General features: G+C 40.4%; 2 protein-coding genes and 1 pseudogene across 2 annotated transcripts in view; all 3 read right to left on the bottom strand.

The window, feature by feature from the left end:
* The window catches only part of LOC134860132 (protocadherin alpha-3-like), a 9,625-nt gene extending 6,380 nt beyond the window's left edge, over positions 1 to 3,245 (bottom strand). The window contains exons 1-2 of the mRNA XM_063876973.1: positions 3,126 to 3,245; positions 105 to 1,589 (exon numbers count right to left, since the gene is read on the bottom strand). Coding sequence (XP_063733043.1) covers positions 105 to 1,589; positions 3,126 to 3,245 — 1,605 coding nt within the window. The remainder of the gene's footprint in view (positions 1 to 104; positions 1,590 to 3,125) is intronic.
* A 1,136-nt stretch (positions 3,246 to 4,381) lies between these two features.
* Positions 4,382 to 6,757, bottom strand: LOC134859997 (protocadherin alpha-3-like). Its single transcript, XM_063876824.1, has one exon. It carries the CDS (start codon positions 6,755 to 6,757, stop codon positions 4,382 to 4,384), a length of 2,376 nt encoding a protein of 791 aa, XP_063732894.1.
* A 900-nt stretch (positions 6,758 to 7,657) lies between these two features.
* LOC134860133 (protocadherin alpha-3-like) lies at positions 7,658 to 9,996 on the bottom strand (annotated as a pseudogene).
* Between the last annotated feature and the right edge of the window lie 3,401 nt (positions 9,997 to 13,397).

Consider the following 13,397-nt stretch of genomic DNA (forward strand, 5'->3'; position numbering starts at 1 on the left):
ACCGGATACAGGATGACTGGAGCGTTGTCGTTCTGATCCAGAATGAACACGTGCACTGTGACGTTGCTGCTTAGTGACGGAGTTCCAGAATCTGTGGCGACAACTTGGAACTGGAACGTTTTCAGAGTCTCAAAGTCAAAGCTTTTCAGCGCCGAAATATCTCCAGTTTCTGAGTTAATATTTAGGAAAGACATTATATCATTTTGAATCCCTTCTCTCACTATACGATACGAAATAGCTGCATTGTCATTCAAATCGTTGTCTGTAGCGCTTACAGAGAAAATATAATTTCCAGCAACGTTATTTTCGGAAAGGTAAAACTGTAATGGATTTTGAGAGAAATGTGGTCTGTTGTCGTTTACATCTGATATCTGAATGCTGAGAGTTTTATAAGCTGATAAGGCAGGTTCACCACAATCAGTAGCTTTTATTGTTATTTGATATTGTGATACCTGCTCGCGATCCAAAAATCCCTTAGTGACGACTGAATAAATGTTCTCCTTGAAGGAGGGCTTTAATTCAAAAGGAACGTCTGAGGTTATGCTCGGAATTATTTTTCCATTGACACCGGAGTCTTTATCCTTGACGCTGATTAGAGAAATCATTGAGCCAGGTTTAAAGTCTTCAGAGACTGTATTTGACAGTGATGTGATTTCTATTTCCGGTGGATTATCGTTTATGTCTATTATCTTTATAACGACTCTACACTCACCTGTCAGTGGAGGGGTTCCTTTATCTGACGCCTCGACATCGAGTTTATAAACATCGTTTTCTTCATAATTGATTTCCCCTTTTATTTTAATCTCTCCAGTTAATTTGTCTAATTCAAAAATGTCATAGACGTTTTTCTTAAGAGTTTTTCCGAGGCTATATTCTATTTCCCCGTTAATGCCTTCATCGGCATCCGTTGCATTCAGTTTAAATATTAAAGTGCCGACGGTAATATTTTCTTTTATTGAAATGTGGTAAATCTCCTGACTAAACATCGGGCGATTATCATTACTATCCAGAACAATAATAGAAACATTAAGTGTGCCTGATTTTGGAGGTTTTCCTCCATCAACGGCAGTAACCAGCAGCGTGTGTTTGTTATTTTGTTCTCTGTCCAGCGATTTCTTCAGCACTAGAAATGGTATTTTATCCTCGTCGCTTTGGCGGATGTCTACTTCAAAGTGTTCATTTGACGTTAAAGTGTATGTACGAATAGAGTTAACTCCAGCATCGGGGTCTCGAGCAGGGTGCAGTTGAAATCGCTTTCCTGGTAATGTGTGCTCAGCTATTTCAAATATCTGTTCCCTTTCAGGAAAACTAGGAGAGTGATCATTTACATCAGTAATTTCTACAACTACGTAGTGTATTTCCAAAGGGTTTTCCACAATTACTTTTAGCTCCATTAGGCAGGCACCGCTTCCCTGACATAGCAGCTCTCTGTCGATTTTCTTATGAACATGCAGTGCCCCATTGTCCTGGTTTACCTCAAATAATGCATCCTCGGACTCAGAAACAACACGAAACTTTCGGTCAATCAAAGAGGGGATGTCAATACCAAGGTCCTTTGCAACATATCCAACAATAGTCCCATCTTTCACCTCCTCTGGAATGGAGTACCGTATTTCTCCCAAAGCCCGTATTCCAACAAACAACAATGGAGCCACATGAAGAGCAAACCAGAAGTAAACCTTTCTTCGAACTTGCATTTCGATCCACATCGTTATCCAAAATGACATACAGAAACACCCGTTGCCGCGGTTGCTGTCTATATCCAACCCATTGCTTGTTTCTTATGTACTTATTGCAGAACACAGTCTCGTCAGAGGACGGGCTCAATTCAATGTGTTCTCTGCCTCGTTTCAGGGGGGCAAACAAAAGCTTCATGTGGGGAGTGGCGACATTTCTTTGGGTTTTCAATGTAATACTGACACCCAGAGGTAACTGAGAAATCACAAAGTGATACATAGTCAAATAAAAATGTATAAAAGCATGCAATGTCACCCTTATTTACCATAAAGATTTCAGAATTTAAACACCAATGCTTTTTGTGGGAAACCAAACATGCGAAAGTATCTTGATAATTTTGAAAACGCGTAGTTAAATGTGTCAAATTAAAACACACTTACATGGCTTCCAAAAGTATTGCTTTTTGTCAATTGTACTTCATTCAAAGTATTTTTGTGCAAAGCCCATGAAATCACAATTGTTTCAGCACCATAGATAGACATCAAAACAGACTGGTCTTTTGTCAATATATCATATATGAACCCCAGCTAATTTAAACGTTGTTATTAGTTGTATACTATGATTTGGATGCATATTTACAGAATGATAAAGACACATAGCACAAATATATTTGGCAATTATTTTGTGTTTTTATTTTTATTTTGGGGGCAGGGCTAACGCCATTAGACAGCTGTTATAATCAGGGAAAGATTAGGGTTTTTGAAATAAATAACATAAAATTAATTATTTTACCTCTTAGTGTTTGTAGCTTTTAATAAATGTATATAGATTTGAAAATAACAAAGAAATTATAAGTGAAGAATGAACTACAAAATCTAAGGAACTTTATTTTGGTGCTTTGACTTGCAATGTTTATCACAACATTTGAACCAGCAGCGTGTGTTTGTTGTTTTGTTCTCTGTCCAAAGATTTCTTCAGCACTAGAAATGGTATTTTACCGGCATCGCTTTGACGGATATCTACTTCAAAATGTTCATTTGATGTTAAAGTGTTTGTACGAATAGAGTTAACTCCAGCATCGGGGTCTCGAGCAGTGTGCAGTTGAAGTCGCTTTCCTCGTAATGTGTGCTCACCTATTTCGAATATCTGTTCCCTTTCAGGAAAACCAGGAGAGTGGTCATTTACATCTGTAATTTCTACAATTACGTAGTGTATTTCCAAAGGAGATTCAACAAGGATTTTGAGCTCCATTAGGCAGGCATCTCCTCCCTGACACAGCTCCTCTCTGTCAATATGCTTGTCGACGTACAGAGCGCCATTACCCGGGGTTTACTTAAAAAAATAGCGTCCTTACTTCCAGCTACAACACAGAACCGTCGAGCAATCAGCGAGGAGATGTCAACCCCAAGATCCTTGGCAATATTTCCAACAAAAGTCCTTTCTTTTACCTCCTCTGGAATAGTGTATCGTATCTGAGCCAAAGCCTGATTTACGAACAACAGGGGTAAACCTAAATAAAAAGCAAACCAGGAGCAGTCCTTTGTCCGAGGTTTTGTTTCGGTCCCCATCATTATCCCAAAACACATTCACCAACAGGAGCGGTTACTTTCAAATGGTTATTTAAGTCCATCCTGCTGAATTAAGGGTATTTGCGAATGACGAAGTGGGACTGACTGGTGTGCTTGATTCAAATACCTTCTTTAGTCCTGTTAGTAAAAAACAAAAGCCGTGGAAGGGGAGGTTCCAAATCGTCTCTGGTTTCCAAATGTAATAGTGACATCCAGAGGCAACTCACCAAAATAAACTTTACTACATATATGTTAAGGTTAGAAAACGTTTCCCGAAAAAAATGGATATAAATGACCGTACCGTTATATACAATATTTTCTCAAATATTTCTAAATAAATACCTTTGTTAGACATTTTGGGTAAAAAGCAGAAACATGGTATATTCAAGATGGATATAGCGTACGATGAGAGAAGATACGAAATTAACATGATGCAAAAGCAAAAACATTACATAAAAGCTACAAGCATTGTCGATATCATTACCCAAGAAGGAACTTCTAAAGATAATGAAATAGAAATATATCTCCTTTTTTAAGTACAATCAAATTGCCTCAAACCCACATTGATATGTTTCTAAAAAAGCTGTTATAGTTTGTCACCCAACAGTTTAAATTAAAATATGTCTTGCTTATCCAGATGCCCCCCCTCCTGTCAAGAATTTAATTTGTTTTGCAGTTAACAATTAATGCACTAGAGTCACAATCATCTCTTACTCAAGCAATCATTTCTATGACTCTAAACTATGAAGTTCTTTGTTTCTTGGCCAAAATGAATGGATGTCTACAGAAAACTATGTCCAGCACCACGGACAGCAACAGTTTGTTTTGCACTCAGAAGTGCAGGAACTGATTTCGCTTTGATAAACAGCAATTAGATAAACTGTACACAACCAACTATCCAATAACATAGACACAGTATGCAAAAACAAGTGATAAGTATGAAAAAAACAATGATTTCTGCCAGATAAGATGCAAATGCTGCCTCAACAGCAGATCAAATATCCTAAACAAAACATTAAAGTGGACATGTAAGACATGATCCAATGTAATCTGAAGTAAAGAATGTAAATATAAGTAACTGCATTTCCATCACATTTCCATTGCTTCTTCAAAGGACAGGGAGTTGAAGTATATGTTTATCTTACCTCTGTAGATGTCCCCCTCCTGTCAGGAAGCACCAGTGTGTTGGCATGACTGCCCGGGACTATAGTAGATCCTATACTCATTCTGGGTCCAACTAACATGTACCGCTTGTCTCCAGATCTGTACTGGATGCTGTGACACAGTGTCCCATCATAGTTAGTCTCTTGGAGATATTTAGAAGTATAGTCTGTGGATTTAGAGCACTGCATTGCAATCAGCACAATGATACTGATGAGAAAAAGTGTTGAGACTGAGCCCAGAGTTATCATCAGGTAAAAAGTCACATTATTATCCTCATCATCTTTTGTTGCACTTTTAACATCAGCAGCAGCAAAAGCCTCTCTGGGCTCCACCAGTTTGACAACCACAGTAGCTGTTGCTGACAGGGAAACGTTGCCATTGTCTTTCACCAGTATGATCAGTTTATGCTCAGCCTCGTCTGTCTCTGTGAATGAGCGAAGTGTTCTCATCTGTCCTGTATAGCGGTCCAAACCAAAGAGACTGTGGTCAGTGACTTCCTGCAGTGAGAACAGTAACCAGCCGTTATATCCTATATCAGCGTCATAGGCTCTGACTTTAGTCACAAAGTCTCCTGCGTTCACATTGCGGGGAATCTCCTCCACACCTACAGCAGAACCGTTAGAGCTGACCGGATACAGGATGACTGGAGCGTTGTCGTTCTGATCCAGAATGAACACGTGCACTGTGACGTTGCTGCTTAGTGACGGAGTTCCAGAATCTGTGGCGACAACTTGGAACTGGAACGTTTTCAGAGTCTCAAAGTCAAAGCTTTTCAGCGCCGAAATATCTCCAGTTTCAGAGTTAATATTTAGGAAAGATGTCATATCGCGAAGTAGGCCATCGCCTCTGACAATATGATATGTTATTGCTGCATTTTCATTCAGATCATTATCAGCTGCACTTACAGAACATATTGATGCACCAGGGGCATTGTTTTCCACCAAATAAAGTTCCAAGGGATTCTGACTAAAATGTGGCCTGTTGTCGTTTACATCTGACACCTGAACACTCAAGGTTTTTACAGTGGAGAGTTGAGGTTCCCCGCAGTCAGTCGCTGTTATGGTGATGTCATAATGGGACACAATTTCTCTGTCTAAACGCCCCTTTGTGACAAGGGAATACATGTTTTCCTCAATGGATGGCTTCAAATCAAACGGAACTTTGCCCAATATTTTACAAATTACTTTGCCATTAACCCCTGCATCTCTGTCGTTAACACTAATGAGTGATATGACTGTGCCAGGCTTTGAATCTTCCGGCACTACGTTAGACAATGATGTTACCTCAATGTCTGGCTCATTGTCGTTCACATCTTTTATTTTAATCACAACTCTGCTTTGGGCTGTTGAAGGTGGCTGGCCTTTATCTGAAGCCTGCAGATCTAATCTATAAATCTCCGCGTCCTCAAAATCCACTCCTCCTTTCACTCGAATCTCTCCAGTGATGCTGTCTAATTCGAATGTGTCTTGCACTTTTTTCTTTTGCGTTTTTCCAAACGTGTATTCGATGTCACTATTTAAACCTTCATCTAAATCTGTGGCATTTATTTGTATTACAAGGGTTCCTTTTGGGGCATTTTCATGTAACGAGATGGTGTATATGTCTCTGCTAAACACAGGGCGATTATCATTTGTATCTAGCACAGTGATAGTTAAATTGAGGCTCCCAGATTTTGACGGACTGCCCCCATCAAGAGCCGTCAGGACTAAACGGTGTTCTGCCTTTTGCTCCCTATCTAAAGGCTTCTTCAGCACTATAAATGGTATCTTGTCCTCATCACTGTCACTGATTTCAGTATAAAAAACATCATTTGAGCTCAATTTATACAACCGGATTGAATGTGTACCGACATCAGGGTCTCTAGCAGCATGAATTTGGAATCGAGTACCTGGAGGAGTATTTTCTGCTATTTCCAGTCGCTGCTCGTTTTCCGGAAAAGTCGGTGAATGATCATTTACATCCATTATTTCGACGCCGACGTAGTGGATTTCCAATGGGCTTTCAACAACAATTTTTAGATTTAGCAAACAAACCTTGATACCATCACAGAGCTCTTCGCGGTCCACAGTTTTTCCAATATACAATACTCCATTGTTTTGATTCAACTGAAACAGCGCGTGATTGGGTCCCGAAACGATACGGAACCGCCTGTCTGTCAAAGTGCTGATATCAAGCCCTAAATCCTTAGCAACATTTCCAACAGATGAGCCAACTTCTACTTCTTCTGGAACAGAGTACCTCAGCTGAGCTAAAACCAGTTCCCCAAAGCCCAGCAACAAAATCCCGGCCATCCAGCAGCAGTTCACTCGGCGTCTTTGTCCTTGTTCTCCCATTGTAAAACGAAACATAAGGATTTCCTTCAGGCAAATACAGCGATGGAATTGTTCAACGAACTAACCTGAATGAATCGTTTTTACGATTCTCAAACATAAGCTTCCACACATACATATTACCCGATAATCATATTAAATGCCCTACGATGTTTACTCCGTCTGTATGCCACCTCGATAGGAGAGGATCCAGAGATGGGCAGGGCCTGTGCAGAATGAGCTTCACAACCATTACCTTGGCCACACTGACACCCTGTGTCCAGTGGGCTACAATACCATACGAAATCATAATTGTTTAATTTCACTACCTCCTTCTTTATTACATATGACTGATTTATGCTATAATGTTGCAACCAGTCCAGTAGTAAAGGACACTGTGAGATAAAACGTCATCCATACTCTCAATGAAGTGTACTTGTGTTCCTCTTCCCGAAACTCAAACAAGAATATATTATGTGTTTCTCAGCAACCCTTAATCAGAGTGTGTTGTTCTTAGAAAATTGGTAACACAAACGATAACACCTAAAAACAGACGTCTTGTAAATCTGCTCCACAGCTCAATTTTGTTAAACATTACTTCGGATGCTTTTGATTAATTAAAAATGTGTGGCTTTAATTACACATAGTAACTTAATATGAAGAATAAACATTATGTAAAACATAGTGAGTATTCCCATCCAATTCATTGCATTGCCAACTCCCCCCCCCCAAAAAAAAACAAAACAGATAATCACCCCCAACAAAGAAAAAAATATTTCAGCACCATAGAAAGCACAGTTTTACACCAGCAGGAAGTTCAACGGCAAACAAACCCAATATATATACCCTTATAGAACATACAGACTAGTTAATATTTTCGTGTAAAATCTTTGTGTACATAATAAAAATATATTTACCTCTGTGGATGTCCCCCTCCTGTCAGGAAGCACCAGTGTGTTGGCATGGCTGCCCGGGACTATAGTAGATCCTATACTCATTCTGGGTCCAACTAACATGTACCGCTTGTCTCCAGATCTGTACTGGATGCTGTGACACAGTGTCCCATCATAGTTAGTCTCTTGGAGATATTTAGAAGTATAGTCTGTGGATTTAGAGCACTGCATTGCAATCAGCATGATGATACTGATGAGAAAAAGTGTTGAGACTGAGCCCAGAGTTATCATCAGGTAAAAAGTCACATTATTATCCTCATCATCTTTTGTTGCACTTTTAACATCAGCAGCAGCAAAAGCCTCTCTGGGCTCCACAAGTTTGACAACCACAGTAGCTGTTGCTGACAGGGAAACGTTGCCATTGTCTTTCACCAGTATGATCAGTTTATGCTCAGCCTCGTCTGTCTCTGTGAATGAGCGAAGTGTTCTGATCTGTCCTGTATAGCGGTCCAAACCAAAGAGACTGTGGTCAGTGACTTCCTGCAGTGAGAACAGTAACCAGCCATTATATCCTATATCAGCGTCATAGGCTCTGACTTTAGTCACCAAGTGTCCTGCGTTCACATTGCGGGGAATCTCCTCCACACCTTCAGCAGAACCGTTAGAGCTGACCGGATACAGGATGACTGGAGCGTTGTCGTTCTGATCCAGAATGAACACGTGCACTGTGACGTTGCTGCTTAGTGACGGAGTTCCAGAATCTGTGGCGACAACTTGGAACTGGAACGTTTTCAGAGTCTCAAAGTCAAAGCTTTTTAGCGCTGAAATTGTGCCATTTGCTTGATTTATATTTAAAAATGAAGTTACAGTTGGCCCTGCACTCTTACGGTTGAGTGCATATGTGACTTCTGCATTTTCGCCTCCATCAGCATCTGTCGCGATCACTGAAAAAATTGACATTCCAACCTTGTTGTTTTCAGTCACATAAAAAGTGTATGGGCTTCCAGTGAAAAATGGACTATTGTCATTAATATCTATGACGTCTACCTGTATCACCGTTGTAGATGACAGTGCCGGGCTTCCTAAATCCTTAGCTGTTATAGTAATAGAATACATCTGCATGGTTTCCTTATCTAGGTAGTCCTTAGTGACCAAAGAGTATGACTGTCCATCAGGAGAAGGCTTTAGGTCAAAAGGTAAATGGCCAGGCACACTGCAGACCACCTTCCCGTTCACACCGGAGTCGAGGTCCGTCACACCCATCAACGCCACCACCGTGCCAGGAGGTGCATCCTCTGGAATTTGACTAGAAAGGGACGTGATCTCTATTTCGGGTTGATTATCGTTTACATCTTGCACTCTGACAACCACGTTGCACTGTGTGGAGAGAGACACAGCACCTTTGTCTGCAGCCAGTACCTTTATCTCATATACTTGCTTTTCCTCGTAATCAAGTCGTCCTTTCACTGTTAGTTTACCAGTTTGGCTATTCAAATCAAACGGTTCAGTTGATGCTCCTCTAAGTTTACCACGTAAAGAATATTCGACCTCACCGTTCACCCCCTCATCCGAGTCAGATGCATTTACGGTCAGCAGAAATGTTCCTGCAGGTGCGTTTTCCTTAATTGTCACAGTGTATTTCTGTTTATCACACACTGGTGGGTTGTCATTTACGTCCGACACATTAACAGTGATATTAATAGTACCCGATTTAGATGGTTTACCTCCATCATTAGCTGTTAAGTGTAACCAGTGTTGAGCGGTCTGTTCTCTATCCAAGGGTCGCTGTAAGATAAGGAACGGAACTTTTCCATCCTCTCCAAATTCTTCTGTTTCCAGGCGAAAATACTGGTCATTTCTAAGCTTATATGTTTGTAAGGAATTCAAACCAACATCCATGTCATGTGCTCCTTCCATTTGAAATCGAGATCCAACTATTGCGGACTCGAGCACCTCCAATGTGTAATTTTCCTCAGGGAATGTGGGTGAATTGTCGTTTACATCGAGTATTTCAACTACTATCTGGTGCATCTCGAGTGGATTTTCTACGACTGCTTTCAGATTTGTGATGCATGGAGCAGTTTTTGCACAAAGCTGCTCCCTGTCTATTCTTTGGTTCACCAACAAAACTCCATCCCTTGGATTTACCTTAAACAGATCCTGCTTTGTTCCAGACACGACACGAAGATTCCTATCCGTCAGTCTTCCGAGATCTAATCCAAGGTCTTTGGCCACATGTCCAACAGCAGTGCCTAGTTTTATTTCCTCCTGGATGGAATACCGTATCTGAGCAGATATTCCTCCCAAATAAGTCACAATCAGCAGGGCCAGACAAAAAGATATCCACATATCCAGCCATTGTCCTCTCATTTGCTTTATCGCCATTTTTGGAGAAAAATTACTTTTTTATAACCATTTGTATTCCGTTAACACAATTATTATGGCATGGTTTTTCAGTTTTCCGTTTCGGATATCAAAGAAAAAGAGTCTACAGTAACCATAATTCCGAGAAAAAATGAAAGATGTTTTTTTTTCCGGCCGTTCAACCGTCTCTTAGGTTTCATACTGAATGTAGAAAAACGTCACCTCTCACACACAGCCACCGTAGTGGTTTATAGTGTAACAGCACCACCCACTGTCACCTTAACGATTGTGCCGGTTACATTTATACACTTTCTTTAACCTGTGTGCTTTAGCTAAAATTCTTTTGCACGTATGTCATCAGTAGATGCTCCAAGTAACCGTTTTAATCACACCAGTTGTGGAAAATGTCTTGTTTTTATATTATTGTGTATGTCAAAGCATAGTTCTTCTTCTAGAGGATCCTTTTCCTTTTATTATTGTTATTATTATTAGTAGTAGTATTATTGTTATTATTGTTGTTATTATTATTATTGGTATTATTATTATTGTCATTATTATTATTTTTATTATTATTATCATCATCATCTTCATCATCATCATCATCATCATCATCATCAATTGAATTGAATTAATTCAAAACGATTAGGCTATTAAATTATTATAAAATTATGAATGCGTAAAATAAAGCAAATATTGAATTATGTTGTTGCAAGTGTATGTAAAGCTGTAGACCATATGTGTCAAACTCAAGGCCTGCGGGAGCTTAAAAGGTCTGATTGTCTAAAAACAAATAAGTCAAATGCCTGCAGTGACCAAAAACTACATTTCCCACAATGCATGCCGATTATGTTACCCGCGAAGTGACGGCATTCCGCCACTAGACTGCAGTGTTTCCACATCGATGCGATGTTCCCAACAAGTGGAATTGAGAAATACAAATAATGATCCCAAAATGTCCAGGAAGAGAAAAATTGATGCAGATGGAAGGGTCTTTCAAGAAAGATGGGAAGGCAAATACATGTTTGTGCTTCAAGGAGAAAAACCGGTATGGCTTGTGTGTTATGAGGCCTGAATCATCGTCAGTTCCAGCTGTTCTTACAGGAGATGGGCTCGGATGGGCTAAGGTGGCTGAGTAGGAGCAAAGTCCTCAAACGATTGTTTTAGCTTAGGGAAGACATTGCTCTTTTCATGCTGAGTAAAGGAAAACCCTTGTCTGAACTGTCAGATCCAAACTGGCTGTGTGACTTGGCTATGTTGTGTGACATCCAGCAGTGGCTCAGTCAGTAGGGGCTTGGACTGGGAATCGTAGGGCCGCGAGTTCAAGTCCCCGAACAGACTTGGAAATATGGAAAGTGGACTGCTACTTGGAGAGGTTCTCCTCCTAGGCCCTGCTGTGGTGTCCTTGAGCAAGACACCGGACACCTCCCATCCCCCCTACCCATTGCTCCCCGGGCGCTGCACGATAGCTGCCCACTGCTCCTAGTACTAGGATGGGTTAAATGCAGAGGACCACTGCTCCTAGTACTAGGATGGGTTAAATGCAGAGGACCACTGCTCCTAGTACTAGGATGGGTTAAATGCAGAGGACCAATTTCACTGTGTCTGCTCTGCTGTGTGCATGTATGTGACTAATAAAGAGAGTTTCATCCTCTGATTCTATTCTATCTACATAACCGAGTATCTCGCCCAACTGAATCAGAAGCTGCAGAACTGAATCAGAAGCTGCAGGGACGCAAACAAGTCATCACGCAGATGTCTGACACGACCACAGCTTTCCAGCGTAAACTTGACCTATGGATGTGCCAAGTGAAACAGGACAATCTTGCCCACTTTCCTGTTTGTCAGAGCATCTCAGCCTCATGTCCCGGTACTTTCTCATGTGCTCAGTTGGCTACCAAACTGAGCCTGTTGATGAATGAGTTTCATTGGCGCTTCTCTGACTTCAGAGCACAGCACTCTGGCTTTGCCATCCTTGCCAGTCCTTTCACCACCGACATGTGCACCCCAACACCTTCAGATGGAGTTAATAGAGCTTCAAAGTGATAGTGGCCTGAGAGCAAAGTTCCAGGATGATACAATCCAGGACTTTTACTGTCTACTGCCCCCTGCTTTCATGCCACAGCTTCGACTTCATGCTGCCCGTGTTCTGTCTATGTTTGGGAGCACCGATCTGTGCAAACAGATGTTTTCAATAATGAATCTAAACAAAAACAAGCACAGATCACGCATCACTGACGACAACCTCCACGCTGTTCTACGGATTCCTACAGCACAGGACCTAAAACCAGACATTGACACACTGGCCACGGAAAAACGGTGTCAGACATCTGGTCAGAAAACACATTGCTAAGCATTTTTAAAAACCTAATAGAATGCAATTCAACCAAGAAGAAGAATAGTTAAACTATGTGCAATGTAATGATTGTGCTTGCATTTTGTTTTGTGTTTGTTATTTTCAGAACATGATCAATGGATGAGGATGATGGAGAGGGGATCCACATGGTGTGTTCAAGGACAGGCAGCATCTCCTCATCAAAAACTAACCTAAAAACCTGACCAATATAGTTGTGGACTGAGACAACCCTTATTTTGTTATTTTGAGTTTGTTACATATAGTACTTTATGTGTAGCAATGTATTTAGTGTTTGCAGGTGTTATGTGTTTATGCAGACAAATGTTTGCTGTAATCAAACCATCTCTCATTAGTTGGATGTATGCCACCTGCAAGGCTGTGTGTAGCCATTTGTTTTTGTAAAATGCTACATCTGTCACATATGTTCTTAGCAGCTCACAATTGTTGGTTTTACAGTTATTTGTTATTTCAAGTTTTGAACAAAGTTAATGTCATAACTTGTGTTTGATGTTATTTTTCTTTATTCACTTGGATAGTTTGATCATTGATTGATGGAGTAATGTGGGTTTCATAACCTGACAAATTCAAAGGATTTATGTTATAATAACAGAGCAACAAGCAAACATATATATTTTTTACATCTATGCAAATATATATGTAATATTTGTAACTTAAATAAGTAATCAATTCAGAGTTATTTAACATTAAGGAGTAGTTACATTTATTTTACATTGCATTTAGTTACAGTACATCTGGCCCTTTGAGGGCAACGTTTATGCTGATGTGGCCCTCGGTGAAAATGAGTTTGACACCCCTGCTGTAGACATTCATATCCTCGTTTATCCTCAGTCTACTCAGCACACTCCCACAATCTTTCTCCTATTGAAGGGATAAGCAGTGACCTCTCATGGATTAAACCTGCACATGCAGTTGGGATGAGCCCACTAGTATGTCTGCAGTGGTTCCTATGAAATTGTGTGCGCCATGCTGCAGGAGCGCCGGGGAATTTGCAGAAACAATCATGATAGAAAATTACTTTTACATTAACTGCAGGTGGGAAACAATATGA

The sequence above is a fragment of the Eleginops maclovinus genome, chromosome 23 (assembly GCF_036324505.1).
Source record: "Eleginops maclovinus isolate JMC-PN-2008 ecotype Puerto Natales chromosome 23, JC_Emac_rtc_rv5, whole genome shotgun sequence".
Classification (NCBI taxonomy): Eukaryota; Metazoa; Chordata; class Actinopteri; order Perciformes; family Eleginopidae; genus Eleginops; species Eleginops maclovinus.